Source organism: Oxyura jamaicensis, chromosome 21 (assembly GCF_011077185.1).
Source record: "Oxyura jamaicensis isolate SHBP4307 breed ruddy duck chromosome 21, BPBGC_Ojam_1.0, whole genome shotgun sequence".
Lineage (NCBI taxonomy): Eukaryota > Metazoa > Chordata > Aves > Anseriformes > Anatidae > Oxyura > Oxyura jamaicensis.
The window spans coordinates 655,378-678,997 of NC_048913.1; the positions used below are offsets into that span (position 1 = coordinate 655,378).

The 23,620-nt window shown below is 65.9% G+C and overlaps 3 protein-coding genes across 3 annotated transcripts in view; 2 read left to right on the plus strand and 1 right to left on the minus strand.

The window, feature by feature from the left end:
- ZBTB48 (zinc finger and BTB domain containing 48) overlaps positions 1-4,187 on the minus strand; it is a 25,562-nt gene extending 21,375 nt beyond the window's left edge. Inside the window, exon 1 of the mRNA XM_035344937.1 lies at positions 4,168-4,187. Within this exon, the coding sequence (XP_035200828.1) occupies positions 4,168-4,187 (20 nt within the window). The remainder of the gene's footprint in view (positions 1-4,167) is intronic.
- On the plus strand, positions 4,168-18,109 carry PLEKHG5 (pleckstrin homology and RhoGEF domain containing G5). Its single transcript, XM_035344814.1, is given in 23 exon segments — positions 4,168-4,704; positions 7,222-7,298; positions 10,581-10,710; positions 10,816-10,918; positions 11,045-11,105; positions 11,224-11,315; positions 11,394-11,530; positions 11,606-11,754; positions 13,553-13,738; positions 13,911-14,081; positions 14,154-14,249; positions 14,361-14,411; positions 14,613-14,762; positions 14,840-14,950; positions 15,017-15,166; positions 15,252-15,389; positions 15,472-15,591; positions 15,666-15,798; positions 15,910-16,025; positions 16,099-16,268; positions 16,344-16,860; positions 16,862-17,127; positions 17,209-18,109. Coding segments are annotated over 23 exon segments (3,267 nt in total). The 5' UTR covers positions 4,168-4,571; the 3' UTR covers positions 17,219-18,109.
- A 344-nt stretch (positions 18,110-18,453) lies between these two features.
- TNFRSF25 (TNF receptor superfamily member 25) lies at positions 18,454-22,711 on the plus strand. Its single transcript, XM_035344813.1, has 8 exons — positions 18,454-18,687; positions 20,484-20,667; positions 20,793-20,924; positions 20,998-21,150; positions 21,225-21,306; positions 21,378-21,436; positions 21,518-21,723; positions 21,813-22,711. Exons 1-8 carry the CDS (start codon positions 18,658-18,660, stop codon positions 22,245-22,247), a joined length of 1,281 nt encoding a protein of 426 aa, XP_035200704.1. The 5' UTR covers positions 18,454-18,657; the 3' UTR covers positions 22,248-22,711.
- Positions 22,712-23,620: the final 909 nt, after the last annotated feature.

Below are 23,620 nucleotides of genomic sequence, written 5' to 3' on the forward strand. Positions count from 1 at the left end.
GCGGGCCCGGTGCGGAGCGGGGCCGGGCCGGGGGCGGGGGGCGCGGGTGGAGGGAGCCCCCCCGCCCGACCAGCCCCCTCGCGGCCCCGGCCATGAGCTCCGCGGCGGCCAAGCGCGGGTCCCCCCCCCCGCAGCTGGCTCAACCTGCGCTGGGCGACGTGTGAGTAGCGCGGCGGATCCGCGGCCGGGGGTGGCGCGGGACCGGCGGGGCTTGGGCTGCAGCCCCCCTCGGGGGGTGCCCCCAGCCCCGGCAGAGGGTGGCCGCGTTCTGCTGACCGCGATCGCCGCCCCGGGAGTGTGGGGCTGCTGCGGCTGCCCCCCCCGTGCTGGCGTGGGCCGGGGAGCGCCCAGCCCGGCCCCGCGGGGCTCCCGCGCCCTGCACGGGGACCGCCGGGCCCTAAGCGCCCGGAGCGGCGGGGGGACCCGGGACCGCGGATGCTCAGCCCGCCGAAGCCCGGGCCGAGGCTGTCGAGCAGCACGCGGAGCACGCGGGGCCGCCCGAGGCCGGGCCGTGCTGGGGCACCACCTGCTGCCTGCCCCCAGCGCTGAGGTGGCCGCTCGAGGCCACGGCGATGAATGCCGGCGTTGTGTGCATCTTCCCACCAGTTCCAGCGTTTGGGTTAGCCCGCAGTGTGGGAAACGGGCAGCTTCCAGTGAAATGCTGTGTGACGCCTGGACAGCCTTAAAATGTGCTCTTCTGGAGGTGCTGCCGTAGCAAACGTGGGCGCGTAGTGCCCCTGGCACAGCCTGCCAGGCTCCGCCGCGCCATCCCCACGGCCAGAGCCGCAGCAGGTGGCAGAGCTGAATCCTGCCAGTTGCCATTTACAGATGGAAATGTCAGAGAGGGCCAGGAAGGGCCTGGTGGGGACCCGGCCGCCCGCTGCACCTCCTGCTCCCTGGGGTGGGCTCTTGTGAGCCGCGGTCAGTAAAGGGTCTGGCGCAGCGCGCAGGGATGGCTCCCGGCACAGCGGGGCATGCCGTTAGGAAACTTTTACGGGACTCTGGAGTTTTCCATTATTCATTCCCTCTTTTCTCCTCGCAGCATCTGTTTGGATATCTGCTAAATACCACTCCCTCCCTGGAGTTCACGCTCTCACCAGCCTTGTCTTTGCCTTGCTCTCAGCATAGGCTGGCTGAGGGCCCCCTGCCTCTCCCTGCTGCTCCTCCCAAACCCTCAGCAGGTAAACGGAGAGGTGCAGGCCCCCTTCTCGCCCAGGGCAGGGGCACACCACAAATATCAGTCACGCTTTCTTTCCTCACTACAAACATTCAAGTTAGTTTCAGGAGGGGCTTTGTGTGAACCACCTGCTGTGTTTTGATACAGAAGTGTTGTAATCAATAGGAAATCGATTATTTGGCACTTGAAGTATCAACAGTGTGCTAAACATAGCAGGATCCGTGTTGTTGTTGTTGTTCTTAATCTACTAACGTACCAGCAATGATTTTCTTTAGTTCTGGCTACCTTTTCTGGCAAAGGGTGCCTATCACAGAATCACAGAATCACAGAATTTCTAGGTTGGAAGAGACCTCAAGATCATCAAGTCCAACCTCTGACCTAACACTAACAGTCCCCACTAAACCACATCCCTAAGCTCTACATCTAAACGTCTTTTAAAGACCTCCAGGGATGGTGACTCCACCACTTCCCTGGGCAGCCCGTTCCAATGTCTAACAACCCTTTCGGTAAAGAAGTTCTTCCTAACATCCAACCTAAAACTCCCCTGGCGCAACTTAAGCCCATTCCCCCTCGTCCTGTCACCAGGCATGTGGGAGAACAGACCAACCGCCACCTCGCTACAGCCTCCCTTCAGGTACCTGTAGAGAGTGATAAGGTCACCCCTGAGCCTCCTTTTCTCCAGGCTGAACAAGCCCAGCTCCCTCAGCCGCTCCCCGTAAGACTTGTTCTCCAGGCCCCTCACCAGCTTCGTAGCCCTTCTCTGAACTCACTCGAGCACCTCGATGTCCTTCTTGTAGCGAGGGGCCCAAAACTGAACACAGTACTCGAGGTGCGGCCTCACCAGAGCCGAGTACAGGGGGACGATCACCTCCCTGGCCCTGCTGGCCACACTGTTTCTTATACAGGCCAGGATGCTGTTGGCCTTCTTGGCCACCTGAGCACACTGCTGGCTCATATTCAGGCAACTATCAACCATCACTCCCTAGAAACAGCAGAACTATGCTGAGCATGTGGTACCTGAAGAAGATGGTGTTGGTGATGATGAATTTGGGGGCTGGAATTGTCTTAGCCTGGCTGATCTTTCCATGCAGTTTTTTTCCTATTTTAGGGAGAGTTTTGTGCAGTGCAGGTCTCAGTGCCTGTCTCCTTGCAAAGAAAAGGAGAAAAATTGAACTCATCTCCTGGTCCATGCATCTGTGCCTGCCTCGGTGTCAGTGGAGGCTGCTGCAGCCAGCAGCACCAGTGCTGGGAGAGAGCTTGCCAGGGAGGAAACAATGGTGTTTGAACTTGTTCCTCGAGACTGGTGGGTAGAGTCATTTCAATGCTGATGAAGTTCTGCTCTAGGGATTTAACTGGGCAGCAGTTTGTGTAAGTGCTGGCAGGATCCAGCCCTGCCGGCCCGTCCCCAGGCAGCACACGGGTCAGGCCCTGCAGCCCCGGGCCAGCTCCGTGGGCACGTCCCCTCCATGGGAGCAGGCGTCGCCTCTGGGTGAGCAGCAGCTGTGCCGGGGGGTGCACTGCTCCTGCTGTGTTTTTTCCTCTCCCTTCCCCTTCGCAGTCCCCAGAGAGGCTTTCCAGGCTCCTGGTGCAGCAGACCCTTTCTGCTCTGATTGCTCCCCTGGACTCTGTCCCCCCCAGTCCCACTCAGCAGGCCAAGCACAAAGCTTGTGCTGCCGCGGGTGTGAGGCCGAGGGCCTGCTGGTGGCGGTGGCTCTGCAGACGTGGCCAGGGGCTAGAGAAGTTCAGCAGCAACCCTCGCCTGTTACTTGGCCATGCTGCTTTTACTGTCTGTGCCCAGGGCAGTCCCTGCGACGCAGGGGTGTGCAGCAGCCAGGAAGGCGAGCAGGAATGGACAGGACAGGTGCTCGGGTCTGGCATCCATCCCTCCTCCCCCTGGGGCACCACCAGGGCTGGGCTTGCACCAGCCGTGTTCCCTGAGAGCCCCTTTCTCGTGTTGAAGTCCCTTCCTTTGGGCTCTGTGTCACAAACCCAGCAGTGCAGCTGGTCCTGGCCAAACGTCCCCCTGGTGCTGCTGACCCGGTGGTGGCTGCAGCCCAGCACGGAGGCAGTGAGGCACGACGTGCTCCTGCGCTCCCCACAGCTCCTCTCAGTTCTCCTCTCACTGCAGTTCTGTTCAGCTGCTGCTACCCTTCCTGCACAGCTATCTTCCATAAACCTTTGTAGGGCTGAATTTATATCCCACAGTGACAGTGGCTAAACCAACCAAGAGAGGACTTAAAAGCAAAAAAAAAAAAAAAAAAATCACAATCTGCATGGGTGGATTTAATTGACGAGGATTTGGCCTCTTTGGAGGCCAAGTCAACATATGGAAAATGCATTTTGATGTAGACAAACCTATAATAACAGGCCTGGGGCAAGAGGCCAGGAGGGAAGCTCACTGCAAGGGCAGAGCTGCACACCAGTGTCCCACACAGGGGCTGGAGAATGTCTCAGGGTTGCTCGGGAAGGGGCTGGTGGGCTTGCCTGGGTTTGGCCCCAGCCCCGTCTCCTTCTCATCACCTGCTGGTGCCTCATAGGGGAGCTGAGCAGCACCACCACCACCACAGCTCCTGCTGGGGGCGCGGGGGGAAGGTGCCGTCTGCGCACGCCGCCTGTGGGAGGTTTCAAGCCCAGCACTTTTCTGCTCGCTCAGATTTAGGGGAAAAATTCCATTGTGTGAGCCAGGGGAAAACTGGAACAAAGTTCTGCCACGATCTTAAAACTTGAATCACAACTAGGTGTCTGAGCTGGAGCGGGAGCGGTGCTGGCAGCTGCGTGGGCTCAGCAGCGCCTGCTCACGGTCCCGTCCTCGCCGCGCCCGCCCAGGCGCTGCTGCCGTCGGCTCGCCCGTGAACCGAGCCGCTCTCCAGGGCGATGCCTGGTGTGGCCGAAGCAGCTCTCCCCCGGCCAGCAGGACCCCGTCGAGCCGTGGCGCTCGCCCCCCGCTTCCCGCAGCATTCCTCCCCCCAGCCCTCCGACAGCACAGCTACCGAACAGGCCCGCTCTTCATGCCGATTATTTTAATCACAAGCGTGTCTTGTCTCCTCAGCCGAATTTATTTCATAGACGGCGGAAAGTGAAATTTGTGCAATGTCTGTAGGAGGCTGAAGAAAGGGCCTTTGTGCGCCCCGTGCGCGGGGCATTGGGCAGCCTCCAGCAGCACCCTCCGCCACCCCAGAGCTCCCAGCTCACGGGATGAATGCTCCGCTTGTCCGGAGACCGGGACCTGCTCTTAAAGCCGGAGCTGGGCCTCCCCGGCTAGTCCCACCGGTGGCCCCGGCGGGGCAGGCGCCGTGGGCACGGCTCTGTGGGGTCAGCCGAGCCAGCCCCCCCGGGCACCTGGCAGTGAGGGCAGCAGCGCCAGCCACCCCGGCCCCCAGGCCACGGCCCCAGGATGTTCCTGTACTGGAAGAAGCGGGGCGCGTACGAGCTGGGGACTCTGCCCCCGCCACTGGCAGGACTGGAGTACGGGGCGGTGGAGCGCTTCTCCTGGAGCTCCAGCCTGGACATCACAGAGGAGCTGGCGGGTAGGTCGCGGGGGCTGGAGGCGTGTGTGGCTGCGGCGATGGGCTTGATGAAAACCCTACAAAAAGGGAGAGGAAATGGTGTGTCCAGGGGACGGCAGGGGAGGCTCCAGCTGGGGCCAGAAGCGGGAACGGGGATGCTGCGGGTGCAGCTGGCTCACCCGGCGAGCCGCCCCTGCACCAGCACCTGCAGGTGGCTGCACCGCTTGCTCCCGGCCCAAAGACATCTGAAACAGCGAGTGACCGTGGTGTGCGCGGCGACCGCCTTGCCTCGCTCGCCTGCCCTGACCGTCAGCAGGAGTCACCGGGAGAGCTGGGGGCGATGAACCAGCAGGAGCAGGGTCGTCTGGCTGGGGAGAGGAACCGGTGGTGGTGGGATCCCTCCCCTGGCCCTGGGAGTGCCCCTGGGGACCCAGGCACCCTCCTGCTTCTGCCACATACCGGGGGCTCCCTCTATATGCAGCTATCAATGAGCTCCTCTATGGCACAGCTAAGGTCCTGCTATGTGCGTGAGCTCCTGCTGCTGCAGTCAGTGTTTGGATAAAGCCATGCGTGCTTCAGCCGTGCCGGTGGGCAGCGTGTCCCTGCAGGGGGACAGCAGGGGGCTGCCCCATGGGCAGGATGCTGCGGCTGTGTTCCAGCACCGCAGGCTGCTGTGCCCCTCCTCACGATTTCAGTGAGTTTGGAAAACTTCCCCTCGCTGGCATGAAAGAATTTCTTATTTGTTTCCATTATTATTCATAATAGGTCAAGTGAAATGATAATGGTGGCGGGGTGGCAGAGGAGGGGCTGGAGCAGCCCAGCGGGTGCTGTGGGGCGGCGGCGGGGACAGAGCGCCCATTGTGCTCCCGCGGCGCGGGGCCGGTGCGTGGGCAGCAGGGCCCCATGGCAGCCACGGAGCTCCCGTCCTCTCCCACGAGCACTGGGCCTGGCCCTGCCCATGGGTGCCCGCAGGGGTCCCTGTGAGGATGCCCCTGGGCAGGCAGAGGGGAGGGCGGACGCGGCCCTCGCCCTGCTGGGTGCCGTGCCCCGTGGGGACCTGTGTGCGCCCCAGCACCTCATGGGCTCCCCGGAGCTGCCGCGATGGGTCCTGAGAGCAGAGCAGGGAGAAGCTGCAGCATCGTGAGTCTCGGCACAGGGAGGCTGCCTGCAGCCCTGGCTCCTCCGCCCCGAAAGGGCAGAAGGCAGCAGCTTTTCCACAGACTAAACCTAACCCGGCCTTGGCCGCGAGCCCGTCCCACTGGGGCCGGGCAGAAGCTGTTTTTGTTGGCAGGAGGGATGCAGAGGGATCGGCTGTGGGGAGTGGCGGGGAAGCCCCACATGAGCTCCTGGGGCCGGGGCTGCTGTGCCCTGCCTGCACCAAGCCCTGCTTGCACCAAGCCCCGCCACAGCTCCACGCACCAGACGAGCACACCCAGGCCAGGCCTCCGCAGGAGCCCCTGGCACGGCTGCCATCCCTGTCCCCATCCCCAGCTGCCCTGCAGGGGGGCGCTGACTTCGGGACCTGTTGCCCGCTGGTTTGCCATGAGCCACCCGGAGTCTGTTATTTTTAAACTATTAGATGCGACATGTAACAAAAGCCTTCAAAATAGGATTTGTCCCAAAGGCCGATTTAACTGTTAGGACTTAAAGCAGCTCATAAGCCCCTTTGGGGGCTGGCGAGCCGCGGATTTAGTGCTCCCAGCGCTGCCCTCGCAGCCCTGGCCCGTGCCTGGCGTGGGAAGCGGGTGCAGGGTGATGTCCCGCGCCCCTGCCGGGGCCGCTGCTGCTGGGGTCAGCCGCACCCCCGGCACCTCGGGGCTCCGGTCTGTGCTGCGGCTGTCCCGGCGCTGCCGCCCGTCAGGAAATAAATCTCCATATTAGGGAAGGTTTGGAGCTTTGGGCCCATTCCTGAGTTTGCAGCAGTGGGAGTTTGGGGAGAGCAGCGTGCGTCATCGCTGGCAGTGCCTGTTGCCTCCGTCCCCATCCCGGGGGCAGCTCCTGGCTGCCCTCTCCCACCAGCAAGCCATCCCGGGCCCGCCTGGCCCCATGTTTCGGGGTGCTGTGCACCCGTTCTGTGGGCAGCCAGCAGCCCTCCGGGGCACTGCATGTTCAGAGCAGCAGCCCCATGCTTTGGGGCAGGAGTCAGCGGGTCCTGGCGCTGCCGGGGCAGCGCAAGGTGCTCGCTGCCCTTCTCCAGCAGATGCAGTGCTGGGGTTTGGGCATAGGGTTCTGGGGGGTTGGGCAGCCAGGGCATTATCAGAGGCTGCCGCTGCTCACCAGCGGAGGAGATGGTTTGTCCCCACCTGGGCTGCCAGCTTCCACCCTTTGCCCTGTCAGGGACCCATCCTCCTGGGTTGTGGGACAGGAGCAGCCTCGGCTGAGCCCGAGCGCTTTGCTGAGTTACAGAAGCAGTGCGTGGAGTACAGGGGCGGCAGGCCCGGGGGCAGCACCCCCACAGTGGGGCAGGGGTGGGCACAGGGCTGTGGGGGCTCAGGGCCCCTGGGAGCACGCGGTGCTAATGCTGGCTCTCACCCACAGACGAGCGGTGCCCGGTGGAAGAGAAGGGGCTGCACTGCCAGAACCCTGACTGCACTGACAAGAGGAGGGCAGCCAAGGTAGGTCCTGAGCCGGGCAGTGCCGCTTTCCTGCTTCGGCTCTGAGGGCGAGGAGTGGCAGTGGGCACGTGGTGTTTGGTGCATGGCTGTGCCCCGCTCCTCTCGGCAGAGCCGGGGCGGGTGCAGGCTCCCGTGGTCTCGCCCTGGCTCTCTGGTGCCGGCAGAACCGGTCGGTGGAGCCGGCTGGCCGGCAGCCACGGGGTGCTGAGCAGCCCGCGCTGTGCCGGAGCCGTGAGGCCAGCCCTGGCCGGCTGACCCGCGCTGCCGGGAGCTGCTGTGTGTGGGGGTCCGTGCTGCCCCCTGCCCTGCACAAGCTCATTCCTGTACGTGCTAGTGGCGTGGGGCCATGGGAATCGCAGCAGCACCAGCCCGCCAGCCCTCGTGGGAGAGCCCCAGGGAACACCATGCCTGCACCCTGCTGCTCCTGCTCCACCACTGGCCCCAGTGCAGGAAAAAAGCCCTGGGCAGCTGATGGGACCTGGCAGGGAAGGGCAGCGGCTCCTGGCAGCTGCGTCCCCTGCATGGCCACCCGTGGCCAGAGAGCCGGCCCCTGCTGGGCATGCGTCTCTCAGCAGTGTCACAGTGTCACAGTCCTGCTGCCCATGGGCATCCATGGGCTCATGCACAGCTGGGATTTAACTGCATGGTGGCAGCTTCCCCGTTTCCCCACCTGGTGTAATTTAAGCTAATCTAATTGAGCCCGTCTGTCCTGTTCCCAGTGGGAGCGCACTGCTCGGCAAGCCGGCACAGGCAGCGTGGACGTGCCCGGGAGGGAGGGATCCTCCGCGCAGCTCACGGCTGCATACCGGGGCTCGGCATCAGTGCTGCGGGGAGCGGGTGCCGCACGGAGCCCCTTGAGGAGCAGCTGCATTTGTTCATTTGGCTGAGCAGCAGTGGAGGTGCAGAGGGCTGGGACTGCCCTGGGCTGCGCAGGGCCTTGGGAGTTAAGCAGTGCCCGCGGCTGGAAGTGCCCCATGCCACCTCTCCTAATCTTGTTGATCGCTAATGTAAAGCCGGAGTGGATTTAGGGCCCCTTATCTCTGGCTGCTCGACCTGCTGGCTCGGTCCAGGGCTGTCCTCACTGCTGGTGCAGCGCCGGCCGCGCCGGCTCCCGGTGAGTGCCAGGGTTCCCCTGCTCGGTGGGTTGGGGGCTGTGGCTGCAGGGAGGGAGCGCGGTGCTTGGGCCCTTCCCCGCTGGCACGGCCACGCAGCGTGATGCTCATGGCCTCGACTGGAAGGCCACCACAGGAAAATTCCTGCAGCAACAAGAGTGATGGCTGTTTCGTCCCGGAGCCCTGGCAGCACCATCGAGGGCTTTTATTCTGAGCAGATGAGCGGGGCTACTCTGTTTATTGAAATTAGGCACTGGCTTTTGAGAGCGTTGGGGAGGAAATAACGATGCAGTGACCTTTCAAGCAGTGAGTTTCAGACGGGCTTTGCTCCTTCAGAGGCAGCCCTGTGCCGGCAGCCCGCCCAGCATCCCAGACCCTGCTCCCGTGGGAACGTGGCCGCACCGAGGGCACAGGGAGCCGGGCTGGTGTCTCCTGCTGTGTGACCCCCCTGTGGCGTTAGGGGGGCGAGACTCAGCACCACCTTGGCCCCCTGCAGCCGGTGCCAGGTGAGGGGTGCGCAGTGCCAGGCACGGTGCTTGCAGTGGATCTGGCGCGGTGGTCAGCAGGCGTGTCGTGGCCATGTTTGCACGGGTGGAGCTGCTGGGTAAACACTCCAGCAGGGACACACGTGGCGCTGGGCTGCAGCCAGTCGCCAGCAGTGCTGGGAGGGAGCCACCCGGACAGCCCTGCTGCTGGCACCGGAGACCCCCGAGGGACCGCGCCACAGGAGGTAGCGTGGGGTGGGGGTCGCAGGCCAGGAGCTGAGCTCGGTGGGAATCAGCACGGCTGGGGCTGGGATGCGTGGGGCTGTTCTCGGGGTGCAGTCGTCTGGGCTTGGGCTCTTGGGGCCCTGGGGCTGCCCCCGGGTGGGTGCACATGGAGCTGGGGGGTCAGGACAGAGAAAGGCACCCAAACCCGGGGGTCTCCTGGCTGTCTGAGCACAGCGCCTGCCTCCGGCTGCCCGATAGGTGCCGGTGGGGCCCCAGCAGGCTTGGCTGGTGCTCGCTCCTTCCTGGCCACGCGGTATCTCCTGTGCATGGCCCTGTGGGACGCGACTGAGTGATCCCTACCACGGGGCCGGACCTTGTGACCCTTCTGTCCCTCAGGGTGTTTCTGACCTGACCACAGGCTCTTGGTGGCAGCCACGCAGCAGCCCCAAGATCAGAGGGTCTGCTCAGCCACGCAGGGCTGGGGACGCCAGCAGGGCACGAGGCCGGCACATCCCAGGGGCCGGGCTGCATCAGTGGGTGCCTCGGCAGAGGCTGCTCAGCAGTGGGTGTCGAGCAGGGGCAGGTGGCCCCGGCGGGGAGCGCGCGGGTGTGGGGAGCGCGTCAGCACTGACCTCAGCAGCGCCAGAAGGAAGGAGGGCAGGAAGCGGGGGTGGCTGGAGGTGCACTGGCGCTTCCTCCGCTGCGCAGGCAGGGCCCGCGCCTCCCGGGATGCTGCGCTGCGGCCGCCTCTCGCAGCAGGGCGGCTGCGGGGTCCCGCCGGCGGCTGCAGGGAGTGGGGATGTGCCCCCGGCGCAGGCTTGCAGCCACTGGCAGCGCCACAGCCCCTGATCTGGGGCCAGCCGGAGCCCCCAACAAGGGGTCACGGCCCGTGCACCGCCTTCGGAGCTGGCCAGGGGTTTAAAAATAAATGCCTGTGAATGCCCGGCTGAGGCTGAGGCTGGGTGCACAATCGGAGGAAATGCATCGGCTTGCAAGCATTGTTTTGCTGCAGACACTTGCTTCCTTCGTCCTGCTGTGGGGACACTGATCCTGCAAACACAAAGGGGCTCTGAAGCGGCCCCACAGCCTCCCCAGGAGCCCGGCAGGGGCCTGGCGCGCCCTCAGCCCAACCAGGGGCACCAGCAAAGGCTTGGTGACACGAGGCACAGGTGGCTGTCCCCTGGTCCCCTCCCCGCCTCCATGGCCAGGCATTGTGCAACCTTTCTGCCACAGCCCTGTGGCTCTCGGGGGTCCCCGCACAGTGCAGAAGAGCTGGGCAGGGGGCTCAGTGCTGCGAGGCAGCACCAGCAGCCTCGTGGCTTTTGCCTGCTCTCGCTGCTGTCCCCGTCCCCTACCTTGATGCTCCCCTGAGCCAAATGGCTCTGAGTGGAGTGGAGCACAGCCTGGGGTGGGGGTCCTGCTGCCTGGCCCCTGCCCCAGCCCAGGGCTGTGCCCCGCAGGTATGCCACCATGCCGAGTGCCAGCAGCTGAACCACAGCAGCCCCCTCAGCCTGTGTGAGGTCTGTGACGGCCGCCTCCACGGCGCCATGCACTTCGATGGGCACATCCGCTTTGACTTGCCCCCGCAAGGTGAGCCGGGCTGGGCCCCTCGGTCACAGTGGGACCTGTGCGGGGCTGGCAGACCCCGCGTGGGCTGGGGGTCGCGGCACAGCTCAGCCCCACACCTGTGCGCAGGCTCCATCCTGGCCCGCAACGTGTCCACCCGCTCGTGCCCCCCGCGCACCAGCCCTGCCTCCGACGTGGAGGAAGACGACGAGGGACCAGTGGACGGGAGGGGGTGAGCTGTGTCTGAGACCCTGCTTGTGGCAGCTCAGGGCAGAGCGGGTGCCTCCACGGTGCCCGGACCCTGCATGTCCCCCGCCCGCGGGGCGCCCTGGTCACCCTGCCCGTGCTGTGCCTGCAGGGACAGAAAGAGCTCGGCACTAAAGCTGCCCAAGAAGAAGGCTCGGCGCAGACACACGGATGTAAGGAACCATCCTGCTCCCTGCAGGCTCTGCATGGTGCGGGGGCTGTGCTGTGGCCCCATTTGGGACAGCTGGGAGCCCAGCACTGGGCCCTTGGTGAGCAGCTTATCCCCCACAGGACCCCAGCAAGGAGTGCTTCACCCTGAAGTTTGACCTGAATGTTGACATCGAGGCGGAGATCGTACCGGCCATGAAAAAGAAGTCCCTGGGGTGAGTCCACCTCCTTCGCCCGGGTACGGCCCTGCTGCAGGGGCCCCGCGGGACCCACGGGGGCCGGTGTCCCTGCAGGGAGGTGCTGCTGCCGGTCTTTGAGAGGAAGGCGATCGAGCAGAGTAAGGTGGACATCTACCTGGACCAGTCCAACACACCGCTCTCCCTCCACTTCGAGGCGTACCGCTTCGGGGGACACTACCTGCGGGTGAAAGGTGCGGAGAGGCCTGCAGGGGACCAGGCCCAGGCACCATGGGGCTGGGGGCTCTGACAGCTCTGCACTTCCGCAGCCAAGCCTGGGGACGAGCTGAAGGTGGAGCAGGCGGCGCGGGATGCCCGGTCAGCCAGCCTGCCCATCCTGCGCCCCACTGGCACCGCTGCGCTCTTTGGGCCAGCACTGGAGCTGGTGCCAGGCCGCCGGGAGGGTGCTGACATCCTGGTGAGTACTGGTGGTGGCCCTGGGGAGCTTGAGGATGGGGTCTCCCATAGCCCTCTGTGCCCCCACATGTCCAGTCTCCTGTATGGCCTCGTGCCTTGCGGGCTGAAGACCTCCATGGAGCCCCAGGCTCAGCTCCCAGCTGTGCTGAGCCAGCAGTGCTGTGCCGTGCCACACCGCAGCGCCTGCGCCAGGCGTGGCAGCTCAGTTGGTGGCCCCACGGCCGTGCCACGTATGGGCTGGTACCAGAGCAAAGCAAATGGGCAGCTCCATGCCCCAGGGGCCCACGGGGAGGCCGTGAGCTTCCACGACGACCCCAGGGCTTGCCCTGGCTGTGGTCCCAGCTGGGACGTGGCCGCCATCCCTCCTCGCTGTGGCGCCTGGCAGCTGCTGTGTGCAGCCTTGGTCCTGCCCCATGGACCCTGGCCCCAGATAAGGCACAGGGCCGGGCTCAGCACCACTCCCCGTGGGAGAAGGTGCCACTCTCGTGGGGCCAAACAGCCACGCAGCTCCCGCTCCTGGGGGATGTGGCCCCGGGGTAACCAGCAGGGGAACAGCAGCTCTCAGCCCCGTGCCAGAGGCCCCTGAAGGCAGCACCCTGGCTGTGTGGCCGGGGCTGGTGGCTGCCCGCATCCAGCACTACAATGCCTGGCAGCAAGACCAGCGCTCCCCTGATGGGGCAAGGGGGCCGGCAGGAGTGGGGCTGCCCCTACGGCGGTCTCAGCCCCAGCCAGGTCCCCGAGGGCAGGCAGGAGCTGAGCTGAGCCAGGGCAGCAGGGCTGGTGCGACCCAGGATGCTTGGGGACAGCATGGCACGGTGAGCTGCGGGGCCTCGCTTGGAGTGAAGTGGGGTAGGTTCCCCGGGGCTCACCTGGGCACATGGCAATGGCTGTCCCTGGCTGGGGGCGGTGGGGCTCTCTGTGCCAGCCGGTGCCCTCCTGGGGGGGACGTGGCAGGGAGCAGGGATGTGCCGAGTCCTGTGGGATGGCAGGGAGCCGCAGCCTGGCCGCCCTTTGTGCTGGGGCAAGGAGAGGGCAGTGGCCACGTCCCTGCATGGCTTTGGTGCAGGGATGCAGGGATGCGTGAGCAGGGCTGTGCCTTGGTGCCCAGGCAGGCAGGCGCTGCCTGGCTGGGACCCAGCTCCTGCCATGGGCTGGGGGTCTTTGATCTTTGCCAGCGAATTGTTTGGGTCTGTTTAGCTTATCTGGCAAGGAGGGAAATTAGGTTTTCTGTGCTGGCCCCACCTCCTTTTGTTCGGAGGAGCCTGGCCACAGCCTGCCCGACTTCACAGTTCAAGTTCAGAGCACGCCTGTGCGGGGCTCGGGGTGCTCAGCCCCGCGGGATGCGCTGAGCCGCGGCGCCCCGCTCTGCTGGGGTGTGGGCGAGGAGCGGCCGTGTCGGCCCTCACGCAGCCGGGATGCAGGTACGCAGGTCAGTGCGGGCGCCGGCAGAGCGGGCTCGTGTCCCATGGAGGGCACAGCTCTGCGAGCCCCGGCACGGGACGGGGCTGCGGGTGTGCGGCAGGGGGACCTGCCTGCCCTGGGGGCTGGAGCCCTGGGGGCTGGAGCCTGCCACAGGCACGGAGCTGTCTGCACGCAAGGCTGGCCTTGCGGTTGGGTTGTGTTACGCTGTGGTCTCTGCCCCACCGCCATCCCCACCCCGGGCCCATCCCAGCGGCACGGCCGCAGCCAGGCGAGGAGGAGAGCAGGGGAAGGATGTGGCCCCATGGGGCTGGTCCCGCATCGCGGAGTGTGCTGGGCCAGGCGCCCACCTGGGGACACTGCCGGCTTTCCCTGCACAGGCTCCAGGCAGGCGGAGGAAGAACATGACAGAGTTCCTGGGGGACGCCAGCATCCCTGGCCCCGAGCTGTCCCCACACGGCAGCGGCTCCCTGTCCACCAATGGCACCGACACCTGGAAGAACCGTGCCGCCAGCCGCTTCAGCGGCTTCTTCAGCTCCGGCGCTGTCACCGGCCCCTTCGGGCGGGTAGGTGGGCGCGTGGGGAGGGCGTGTGGGAGCGGCAAGGCTTCAGCCCCGCTGGGCTAGGGCAGTGGGACGAGGTCATCTGTGGTCACACCCCAGCTCCGTGGGCAGCACGGGGAGGGCTGTGCCTTGTCCCCTCCACCCCTGGCCCATTGGCTCCACGCTTCCTGGGCAGGAGGTGGATAAGATGGAGCAGCTGGAGAGCAAGCTGCACACCTACAGCAGCTTCGGGCTGCCCAAGCTGCCGCCGCAGCTCCGCTTCGACCAGGACTCCTGGGAGGAGGATGGGGATGACAGCAGCCTGGCGCTGGAGGACAGCTGGCAGCAAATCATCGAGGGCACGGAGGTAGGGCTGGGGGTGCCGGTGGCCACGGCCTCCCCACTCCCTGTCTGGCGCAGCACTAACACAACCCCGCAGGCCCTGACGCGCCGGCAGTGCCACCAGCAGGAAGCCATCTGGGAGCTGCTGCACACCGAGGCCACCTACATCCGCAAGCTCAAAGTCATCACTGATGTGAGTGCCCCTGCTGCCTGCCAGGGACCCCCGGCCACGGGTGCCCTGTGCTGCAGCGGCTGCCCCCCAGCAGCCCCCCCAGCAGCTCCCCCTCCTGCTCTGTCCCCACAGCTTTTCCTCTGCTGCCTGCTGAACCTGCAGGAGTCGGGGCTACTGTGCGAGGTGAGCAGCACGGCGGTGGGCTGGGGCTGCGCAGGGTCTGAGAATGGCACAGTATTGTCATAGGTGGTCTCGGGGGCAGCACATGGCAGGGGTTTTTACCAGCATGGAGAGGGGTGCGTGGGGTTGGGACCCCCACCCGTGGTGCTGGCATGGTGCTGGGCCTTGTGCAGCTCCTTGTGCAGCTCCCAACCTACCTCACAGGTGGATGCCGAGCGACTCTTCGGCAACATCAGGGAGATCATCCAGCTGCACCGCAGCCTGTGGAGCAGCGTCATGGCCCCGGTGCTGGACAAGGCCCGCCGGACCAAGGCGCTGCTCGACCCCGTGGACTTCCTCAAGGGCTTCAAGACAGTGAGTGTGGAGCCCGTGCTGTGCCAGGGGGCTGTGCCATGCTGTGCCCAGCAGTGACACCTCTGTGCTGCCCACAGTTCGGCTCACTCTTCAAGCCCTACATCCAGTACTGCATGGAGGAGGAGGGCTGCATGGAGTACATGCGAACACTGCTGCGGGACAGCGAGCTCTTCCGCGCCTACGTGACGGTAAGGGGGGAGCAGCATGGGGTGGGGACTGGGGCCGCGGCCGGGGCTGACACCTGCATGCCACAGTGGGCTGAGAAGCACAAGCAGTGCAGCCGCCTGAAGCTCAGCGACATGCTGGTGAAGCCACACCAGCGCCTCACCAAGTACCCGCTGCTCCTCAAGTCCGTGCTGAAGAAGACGGACGACGCGCGCACCCGTGATGCCATCCTCACCATGGTAATGGGCACGGCGTGGGGATGCGGGCAGGTGAGCTCAGAGTGGGGCAGCCCCCAGCCCCTCACGTCTGCTGCCCATGCTGCAGATCGGCTCCGTGGAGCACTTCATCAACCACGTCAACTCACGTATGCGGCAGCGTCAGGAGCAGCAGCGCTTGGCTGCCATCCTCAGCCGCATTGATGCCTATGAGGTGGTGGAGGGCAGCACGGATGAGGTGGACAAGGTAGGCTGGGCATGCCAGAGCTGCTGTCTCATGCCGCCCAGGCCGTGCCCTGCCCCTTGCTGATGCCAGTGACTCCCCGCAGCTGCTGAAGGAGTTCCTGCGGCTGGACCTGACGGCCCCCATGCCCGGCACCTCCCCGGACGACACCCGGCAGCTCCTCCTTGAGGGCAGCCTGAAGATGCGGGAAGGTAAAGACAGCAAGGTGAGGACCATGGGGGACGGGGAGCTCGCCCCCCGCGTGCCGGCCAGCACCCACGGTCTTGCTTTTGCCCCCAGATGGATGTCTACTGCTTCCTCTTCACCGACCTCTTCCTCATCACCAAGCCTGTCAAGAAGGCTGAGCGCACCAAGGTGGTCCGGCAGCCCTTGCTGGTGGACAAGATCGTCTGTCGGGAGCTGAAGGACCCAGGTGAGCAGCCCTAGTGGGGATGGGGCACTGGGCAGCTGGTCCCCACCCCAGGGAGGTTCTGGGAGCCCTGGCTGGCCCCATGGTGCAGCTCATGGCCCCCTCTGCCCACAGGCTCCTTCCTCCTCATCTACCTGAATGAGTTTGGGAGTGCTGTGGCTGCCTACACCTTCCAGGCCAGTGGGCAGTCACTGTGCCGCAGCTGGGTCGAGGCACTGCACAATGCGCAGGTGAGGGGTGCCGAGGGTGAGGGGGGTGTGGGGGTCCCATGTCTGCTGCCCCCTGACTCCTCCCCTCCCCCAGAACCTGCTGCAGCGGCTACGGCTGCAGGAGCTGCAGCGCGGGCAGTGCCAGCGCCTGCAGGAAGAAGAAGAAGAGGAGGAGGAGGAGGAAGATGGTGAGAGCAGCACCTCAGCCGCCAGCTCACCCACTGTCCTGCGCCGCAGCAGCACCAGCCTGGACTCCCAGCAGTGGTACGGAGTGGGACAGGAGCTCTGTGCCCCCCCAGGCACAGTGACGCCCCCTCCTCACCTTCCCCACTTTTGCAGCCCCTCGGATGGCTCCACTGAGACCATCTCCGTGGTGGTGGTGGATGGTGGTGATGAGCTCTCCTCCCCGGATTCGGAAGTGGGGCCGTTTGGCTCACCATCAGACAGCACCTCCGTGAGCACCAGCACCTCCGTGAGCACCGGCACCTCCAGCAGCACCTTGATCAGGGAGCTGCCCACGGACACCCTGCCCCTGCCCCAGGGCCTGGCCGCCCAGCCCAGCAGCTGCCGCTCAGCATCCATCGACAGCGCTTACGGCACGCTCTCGCCTGCCTCGCCGCGGGACTTCACCCGGCAGCAGGATGTGGTGGCCGAGGAGGGGCAGGATGTCCCAACCCCACGGCCACCCTCACCCCGGCTGCGCCGCCGGACGCCTGTGCAGCTCCTGCCCTGCAAGTCCCAGGTGCTCAAGTCCAAGTCGGAGGCCAGCCTCCTGCAGCTGCTGGCCAGCCCCCCGGCCCCGCTCAGCCAGAGCCGGAGCCTCTCCGACCTCTGTGCGCCCCCCCCCCAGCCCCCTGCTCCCCCAGCGGACTGGATGTGCCCCAAGGCACCCAGCCGCCCCCAGCGCCAGCAGCAGCAGCGGTGACTCCAATTCTGAGCTCTCGGAGCCGGAGGAACACACAGAGACCCCAGGGTCCACCCTGGGCCAGCCCAGCCGTGGCCCGCAGCCCACCGCCCGCCGCACCCTCTCGGACCCGCCGTTGGCACAGCACCGCAAGCTGACGCTGGCCCAGCTGTACCGGATCCGGACCACGTTGCTCCTCAACTCCACACTGACGGCCTCGTACGTGCAGCCCCCTCCCCTCTGCTCGCCGTGCGCCAGGGCCCCATGCTAACAGTGCTTCTCCCTCTCTGTGCTTTGCAGGGAGGTCTGAGAGCTGCCAGGACGGTGAGGATGAGGATGGACACGCGGCCGCTCCAAGGAGCTCCTCCTGCTTCTAACCATAGCGTAATGCCAGGGCCGGGTAGAGCGAGTGCCCGCCAGCTTGTGCCAGGATGTCACGCGAGCATGTGTGGGGACATGGAGCAGCTCCCTCTGGGAGGACACGTCCCGGGCAGGGTGGCACTGGGCTGCCCATTTCTACCCAGGGAGCGGCCGTGTGGGGCCGGATACGACACACGGCTCGGGTTGAGCCCTCACCCGCAGAGTGCCAGGGCCGGGTGTGGGACAGAGCAGGGCTGCGCCCGGGAAGGCTGCAGGCTGGGGCGGCTCCGCGCGGGGAGGAGGGATCGCAATGTTGGCAGCGGTGAGCGGAGAAGGTGCGAGAGGGCTGTGGCGCGGGCGGCACGGAGCTGCTGGCGCATGGGACGGGAGGCCGGGGGTGGGGGCAGGAGGGGACGGTGCTGGGCTGGGGCAGGCGGTTGCCGCAGGGTCTGGTCAGGGCAGTTTGGTGGGAGGCAGCGGCTGTCGGTGGCTAAGGCCAGTGAAGGAGCGAGGAGCCTCGGTGGCACAGGCTGACGTGGCGGAGGCCGAGTGCTGGGTGCCATCCTGTGCCAGGCTGTGGTCCAGTGGGGAGTTGCTGCCCACAGACATGGCCCACACCAGAGCAGGGCACCCTCATGGAGTGCGTATTTATTTAGCTTCGGGCTGTCCCCACAACAGCACTGCCTGCTGGGACAGGGAGGTGACGGTGGCTGAGCCATGGGCACGCACTGGCCAAGGCACTTGTGCTGGCTGCAGCGCGGTCCTGGTGGGTGGGGGCCAGTGCTGTGGCCATCCCTCCTGCCGTTGCGGTCCGGCCGAGCAATAAACCTAGCTGTGTTCATGCTTGTGCCTGCCTCTTCTCTCCTTTGGGGCACCCAGGACAGCCCCCAGGGCACTGTGGGGTGGGGGAGGGACAGGTGTGGGGCACAGCCAAAGGGAGCACAGCCTGGGGCAGACACCACGGTGAGGCTCACAGAGACAGCTCCAGCCTCATCACCCAGGGTGTGGGTTAGAGGCTGGGGGCATCAGCTCTGCCTGGCAAAGCTGGGAGTCCTGTGCGTCCCCCCCGGCCCGTGGTGTGGCCGTGCCAGCGGTAGGGGGTGAATGGGAGGGGCATGGCGGGCTGGCGCAGGTCCCTCCTGCGCGGCACTCCCGTCATGTGGTTTTGCACTCTCTGGACTTATTTCCAAAAAAGCATTTCCTCCTGCTGCGGTTGAGTGTAAAAGCCTCCCTGGGGAGGGCTGGCACTCATTCACCACGCGTCGTGCGGTGGCGATGGGGCGCTGGGGCACGCTGCCCTCGCGCTGAGCCTCCCTGATTCTGGGGACCCCACGCTCCGCTGCGCCCACCACCACCGCCCGGCATGACCCAGCAGCATCAGCTTCAAGGATGAAGCGCCACTGCCCAGGGGCAGCTTCGGTGAGTGTGGTGGGGCTGGGGTCACCGCAGCCGGGCTGGGAGCAGCCCCGCTGTGACCAGGCTGTGGCTGTGGGTGGCATGGCCACAGCAGGCATAGCTGTGGGGACCATGGGCAAGGTCACGGGGACAACGGGCATGGCACAGCCACAGGGACTATGGGCACAGCATGGTGATGGGAGCCACGGGTATGGCACAGCCACGGGACTGTAGACATGGCCACGGGGATGACAGACACAGCCCAGTCACGGGGACTGTGGCACAGCTCGGCCTTGGGGACTGAAGCTGTAGCTACCATGATGATGGGTGTGATGTGGCCATGGGCCTGCCGGCAGGGCACAACCACGAGACCATCGACAGGCTGCACCGCAAGCCTGCAGGCAGGGATCGGGGACGCTGGCTGCAGCCCTGCACGCGGTGGTAGCTGAGGACACTGGGGCAGCTGAGGGGACTCGGTGGCTGGGTGCTCCAGTGCCCGCAGGGCCTGCAGCCGGAGCCACGTTACGGGTAGGGGTGGCGCTTGCGCGGCACAGGAAGCGGTGGCCCCGCAGGGTAACCGGCAGCAGACGGCAGCTGTGCGGGCAGCTCCCTTCCTGCAAGGCACCCCCTGCCTGGCACTGCGGCCCCTGCCCTAGAGGGTGCCCAGGAAGGGGCAGTGCCCTCGTGTGCCGGCAGGGCCCCGCTGCGGGCAGCTCGTGCCTCGGTGGGGCTGTGCCGCTGACTCAGACGTGCCGCTCGCTGGGTGCCGGGCCAGCTCGTCGCGGTGCGTCCGCCCTGATCTGATCGTGGCGCTATGCAAATGGGGCAGCCTGTGCACGGTTTCCAGTCCACCGGTGGCGGGTTTAATAGAAAATGATTCAGTCCCTGTAATCGGGGCAATCTCGGCTGGGAAATCCAGTCCCTGGTGTGGAATCCCCTGGCTGGCTGCCCGCCATGGCTGGGCACGCAGTGCCTGGCCCATGGACCCCACCCCCTGCCCACCACGCCGCCGGCAGTGGAACCGGTGTGGACACCCCCTGCGCGGCCCACGCAGGGGCTCCCCTCTGTGTAGCACCCAGCACCCCAAACGGGGCGGCGGGGGAGTGGTGACCTAGTTTGGGACGCACGTACAAAGCGCGATAGCATCGGGGGAGAGCATGAGCTGGGCATGGTTTCCTCTCAGGGAGGAAATCGCCTCATCTTGTGAGGAAGATAAAACAGAAGAAAGTAAAGGGAGGCAGCATTAACCCTCACGTGCCCAGCCCCTGCTTGCAGCATGGGGCTGAGTCCCAGCCTGGGCTGGCTGAAGGCGGCCCCGGCTGTGTGCCGATGGGCAGCAGCACCAGGTCTGCCTGTGCACCAGGGTCCTTCCTCCCCATCCCTGCCCGAGCCCAGGCAGGGTGGCCCCCACGCCCCTGCAGTGCGTGCCCTGCAACCCGGGCAGGAAGCCAGGAAGCTGCTTACTCAGGTACCGAGGGGAAAGCACAAAGCACAGCACGGGGGCTGCCGCGGGGCATTCCCAGCCCTGGGCCGCACACCCGCGCAGCTCTGGGGCACGGGGCCACCTCCCTGGCTGTCCTGCCCTGACGCCAGTGTGGGGCCCCGCAGGGGCACCAGCATCCACCCGCCTCGTGCTGCGCCAGGCTGCGCTTGGCTCGGGCTCAGGTGGTCAAACCTCGGTGCCAGTCCCTGTTGTCTGATTGCGCGTGCCTGGAAGCACGGTAAGCACGACAGCCCAGCCCTGCTGCACGGCTCCCCAGGGCGCCCACCCCGTGCCTGGGTGCCAGCTGTCTGCAGCCCTGCCCTTTCCCTGCATGCAGGTTGTCCTGGCAGTGCTGTGGCTGCTGGCAAGTGGGTTGCTGCCCCTGGGCTGCCAGGACTGCGCCGTGTCACAGGGGCAGCGGCTGCCCAGCCGTCCCCGGAGGCTCGCTGCAAAGCCCTCCTGCTCCTCCGGGATGAACTGGATCGATGCGGCTCAGCGGTGCTGTCCCCAGTGTCCACCAGGTGAGAGATGCGCAGCTGGCAGAGCACAGTACGCCAGGTGCACAGCCTGCCACAGGCGTCGAGGCCTGGCACTGCCTGGGCGTGCAGTAGTGGCCGTGCTACTTGTCACCCTGCTGCCTGCACAGGGACGTACCTGAAGAACCCCTGCTCGGAGCATGGCAATGACAGCGACTGTGCAGCCTGTCCTGATGGCACCTACCACTCCCAGCCCAACACCCGCACCAAGTGCCATGTTTGCTATGAGTGCGACCACCATGGTGAGCTGGCAGTGCCCCGCATCGCGCTGTGCTGTGCCATGCTGTACCACCCTGCTCACCCCCACACCTGCAGCTTTCCAGAGCGTGCTGAGCAACTGCTCGGCCACCAGCAACGTCGCCTGTGGCTGCAAGCCTGGCCACTTCCGCAGCTGCCTGAACAAGCACTGCAACGAATTCTCCTGCAGCAAGTGCCAGCTCTGCCCGGGGAGGCTGGTCCAGCGGCCCTGTGAGTGCTGTCTCCCAGTCCTTGGGGTGCCAGCCGGGGGCCCACCGCAGTCCTGACGCGTGCCCTCTCCCCAGGCTCGGACACACAGGACACGCTGTGTGGCAGCTGCAAGCCCAACTTCTACGCCGAGGGCAGCGAGTGCCGGCCGTGCCACATGTAAGCAGCTCCCCGGGAGGGGTTGCATGGCTGACGGTGCAGCGCGATGCCCACGTTCCCTCTCCTTGCAGGAGCACCCCGGAGACATGTGGCGAGGAGTGCCAGCAGGCGTGCGGAGGCAGCACCCGAGGTGTGTGGGGCGGCGGGGCTGGGGGTGCCAGGGCAGCAGGGTGGGCACGGCTCTGTGGAACACTGCATTGCTCCCTTGCAGGCTCAGGGCTGCAGTACCTCCTGCTGGCCCTGACTGTGCCCCTCTTCATGGGCGCCTTCGTCATCTACAAGAGGAGGTGGCTCCAGCACAGGGCCCTGGTGGGCAGCCCCCTCCTCACAGTCGCACCCCAGGGCTGCCCCAGCCCCACAGCCTGCACGTTCTCCCCCACCCAGGAGGCTGTAGCGATGGAGACAGTGCTGTGCCAGGTCAGTACCTGTGGCAGGGCGGCTGTGGGGGGGTTACTGGCCACGGCAGTATGGTCCTCATTGGACCAGGTCGTGTCTGCCCTAAACAGGTCTGTGAGCACAGCCCCAGCACGGCGAGGAAGAGCCCCGAGTCCTTGCCCAAATGCCGCAGTGGAGCAGCACTGCTGGATGGCGGCGTGGAGCCCTCAGCACCCCAGGAGCCCAGCACAGCGCGGGGCCCTGACTCACGCCCCCGCAGCCCCCAGCGCTGTGCCCTGCTGCAGGGCAGCCAGCTCTACGCTGTCATCAACGCGGTGCCAGTGCGGCGCTGGAAGGAGTTCATGCGGGTGCTGGAGCTCCGGGACACAGAGATCGAGCTGGTGGAGATGGAGGTGGCCCACTTCCGCGACCAGCAGTACGAGATGCTGAAGCGCTGGTGCCAGCAGACCAGTGCCACACTCACCCGCATCTTTGCCGCCCTGGAGCACATGGAGCTGGCGGGCTGTGCCGAGGTGCTGCGCCAGAGCCTGTCAGCAGGACCCTGACCCCACGACCCCAGCCTGGGAAGGCAGCACCACCGGCTGCCCCAGGGTCCCCTCCTAGGCTGCATTGTGACCCCGTGGGCCCAGGGACAGACACGTCCCAGAAAAGCAGGGTCCCTACAGGACCACCCTGCCCTGGTGCCGCGGGGGGCCGTACCCCTAAGTATTGTTACTTATGCCATGTAGACATTTTATGTCAGTTATCCAGACTGTGGGCTCAGGCTGCAGGAGCAGGACGGAGATCCCCCCCCCCACCCCCCCCCCCTATTTATGTCCTCCTGCTCTGGGGGCTGCACTGGACACTGCCCCCGACTTGCAGGCTGCCCGGCCGGGCTCCTGGGCGCATGCCGCTCGCGGGACGAGCGGGTGCCGAGCCCGCTGCCAACCCATGGGATAGTTCTCAAATCCGCCTGGCAGGTGCACTCAGGTGGGCCTGCGCCCACCCCAATAAAGTGGCGTGTTCTCCATCCCCTGGCACCTGGCCCTTTTTCCTGGGGCTGCTGCCGGCCTCTCAGCACCGCACTGGGGCCAACGGGGGCTGCACGTGTCTGGGGGCACCACGGGTGATGGCACCACGGGTGGCACAGCGCAGCCCCATGGGAGGAGGGCGCGAGGGACCAGGTGGTGAGGGTAGCCCCAGGAAAGCGCGGGGCACTGCTGGAGGGGATTTAACATTTTAATCGCTGAAACGCGGAGGGTCTGGGACAGACATGAGCTGCAAGTCTCCCTCTGGTGGCTCCGGAGGTGGGAGGGGAAGGAGCGGAGCCGGCAGCCCGGGGAGCTGCAGCAGCCGCCTGGGCAGCCTGGCTGCTCGCGGCCCCAGAGCTTGCTCTGCAAAGAGCAGCGTGTGCAGGGTAGCAGCAGGCGGGTGGCAGCGGGACGGGGCTACGGGTGCCCGGGGCAGTGGCAGCGGGCGCTCTTCCAGGACAGGCGAGGCGAGAGCGCCGGGGCCGTTGGCGGCGGGAGGAGGGTGCCGAGGCACATCCCGGCTGGTGCAGGGCCCGCGCGGGACCCGCCGGCCTCCTCCCGCCACAAAGAGCCGGGTGCAGCGCGCGGGGGTGCTACGCTGCTGCGGGGAGCGGGGGCTAGTGCTTCGCTATATCCCCTTTCTTGAGGATGATCTGCCGCTGCCAGGGCGCCAGCTTTGTCTCATCGTACCCAAGAGTCCTTAGCTTTTCTGACTGCTCCTTCTCCTTCTCCTCCTCCTCTCGCTTCAGCTTCTCTTGCTCTTTCCTGCTCGGCAGCAGAGGGGACGGGGTGCTGTGGGTCACTGAGCCCAGCCGCGCACCCACCCCCCTGCCAGGGAAGGGGACAGACGGCACTCACCGTTTCTGCTCCCTGTGAAAGCAAAGGGACAAGGTGCCGTTCGTGTGGGC